The 2,500-nt window shown below is 46.1% G+C and overlaps 1 protein-coding gene across 1 annotated transcript in view; it reads left to right on the forward strand.

The window, feature by feature from the left end:
- The window catches only part of efhc2 (EF-hand domain (C-terminal) containing 2), a 25,556-nt gene that overhangs the window by 9,390 nt on the left and 13,666 nt on the right, over positions 1–2,500 (forward strand). Inside the window, exon 8 of the mRNA XM_063214012.1 lies at positions 984–1,149. Within this exon, the coding sequence (XP_063070082.1) occupies positions 984–1,149 (166 nt within the window). The remainder of the gene's footprint in view (positions 1–983; positions 1,150–2,500) is intronic.

Genomic DNA, 2,500 nt, shown 5'->3' on the forward strand with positions numbered 1-2,500 from the left:
GGCTCTTCTCCAGAGGGGGGTGGGGGGTTGGGGTGAGGGGTCAGTGCTTAGAAGCCATTGGGGGCATTAGTCTATTTTGTTTAGTTTTGCATTGGCAGGCTTATGAGGTCAAGGGGGCGTTGGCAGACTTATGATGAGGTCAAGGGGGCGTTGGCAGGTTTATGATGAGGTCAAGGGGGTGTTGGCAGGCTTATGATGAGGCCCAGGGGGTGTTTATTCAAAAAAGGTTGAGAACCCCTGGCCTTAGCCCTTCGCGTGCTTCAGTCCGGGTGAATGGGGTCACGCTTATGATGGCCAGGCACTTATGGAGATGGATAGCACGGAGGCTAACTCCTCTCTCTTCCTCCAATTTGTATTTTCCGTTCTCCCTAATAGTTTTTCTTTTCTTTTTTTTGGCTTTGCCCAATTTGTCATTGTCCTTCTCGATTTCTTTGTCTCTTTCACACACGCTCCTTTCACTTACTCCACTGTCTGGCTCTTGTGCTTTCTCTCTGCCTATATCGCTCTCTCTCTGTCTCTGTCTCTGTCTCTCTCTCTCTCTCTCTCTCTCTCTCTCTCTCTCTCTCTCTGACTGTCACTCTCGCCTTTTGCTCTCTTTTCTGGGTCTCACTTTATCTCTCTTCTCTTTCATCTCTCTCCCTGTCTCACTCCATCCCTCTCATTTTCTCTCTGCCTCATTCTGTCTTCCCCTCTCTCCTTGTTTCTCTCTCCCCCTCTCTCCTGTCTTCTCACCGTTTCTTTTCAAGTGTTATTTGCTCTTTGAAACAGTGTTGTCAAAGCTGACATATTTTGAAATAAAAATACTAATAATGATGGAGAATAAAAAAAAACATGAAATGTCTAAATAAGATAAACATATCAATGCATACAAAATGTCGAAAGAATGGATTTACCTGATGGTTTTTGTTTCTCTCCTCTCTTCTCACTGTTTCTCTCCCTCTGTCTCACTTTGTCTCTCTGTCGGTCTCTCTCTCTCTTTCTAGAGGACTTCACCCCCGTGCAGTACAAAGCGGCCCCGGTCCCCAAGCCGCCCAGGCCGGTGCCCCCGTACAATGGCTTCGGATCAGAGGAGGACTCCCTGTGCTCCTGCCAGGGCCTGTTGCCCAAGCCCCCGCAGAAGGACTTCAAGAAGCTGATGGAGAAGGACAGGTAACCCAGGGCCTCAATTCTTAAAGTTTTCCTTTGATTCAGACATGTAAAAGTTTTATCTCTTACCTGACATGATGTTTCTAATCGAAGACAGAAGTTTCACCGTGGAAACATGTCAGGTAAAAGATAAAACTTTCACATGTCTGAAATAAAGGAAAACTTCAAGAATTGATTTAACAGTTAGACATAATGAACATCATATACAGTACATCTATTAAGCCTGTGCCTGGATTACCAATAGGCAGTCTGGGCCCTGATGGTGGACGTGTCAGTTCAATCAGACATTTGAACGCGCTCACCCACACACATACCCACACCCACACACATGGACATATTAGGTACTTCCGAATTTTGGGCGAGCGAGCTTGTCATCGGTCGAGTCTTTGTTTTTAGGTCGAGAGCCACAATGATGGAGCAGGACAGGTAACCAAGAGCTGGTTTTACCAATAGGCGGGCTGGGCAGTCGCCTTGGGCCACAACAAATATATTGGGCCCCCCTGCAGTCAGCCCTACATTTGCAAATACCAGGGAAAACCATTCAATAGGGCTCCCTCTGTCTATATTTTGCCTAGGGCCCTCAAAAGGGTAGAACCAGTAATACTGAGGTAACCAAACACTCTACTCGCCTTAAGAAGACTCCACCTGAGGGGCCTTAATACCTCCCACCACCTTAATATATAGTCCAGCCACTGTCAACCACCTCCAGGCTCAGGAGAAATAAAAGGGGGAAAAAGCAGGTGGACCGCTGATGTTCAAAGTACCTTTTGGATTCTCCTGTGACCCCAAGAGCAGACCCAGAGGTTGGATTGGAGCAGAGTGCTATTCCATGCTTGAAGCTCGAGTCTGTTGATGGTTGTGGCACAACAAGGGCGGCTGATGATTATTAGGTTGACTTAAGGTCACAGACAGCGTGTCTGCGATTTGCAGATGTAAAAGGACCAATGTTTTGTTTTCTTCAATCCAGCGCTGTCAACTTCTACCCCTACTTCTAGCCACAGACATAAAACACAGAAAGACTTAAAAAAAAAAAACAATTAAATAAGGAATACACATTGGAAATGAAAAGATTAGCTCTCTAAAAGTGATGGAAATTGCAGGTGTCTCTATCAAGAGATTGTGTGTCCTGCACACACTTGACCCTAAAAGCAGTATTGTGAGGACATTTATAGTTTCATTTGAATCATGCCCCTGATGATGGACGGTTCAGTTCAATCAGACATTTGAACGCGCTCACCCACACACATACCCACACACATGGACATATTAGATACTTCCGAATTCGTGTCCGAAACGAATTTGGCGAGCGCGCTTGTTTTTGGACGGGCCTCTGTTTTTGGGTCGAGAGCCACAC

The sequence above is a fragment of the Engraulis encrasicolus genome, chromosome 13 (genome assembly GCF_034702125.1).
Source record: "Engraulis encrasicolus isolate BLACKSEA-1 chromosome 13, IST_EnEncr_1.0, whole genome shotgun sequence".
Classification (NCBI taxonomy): Eukaryota; Metazoa; Chordata; class Actinopteri; order Clupeiformes; family Engraulidae; genus Engraulis; species Engraulis encrasicolus.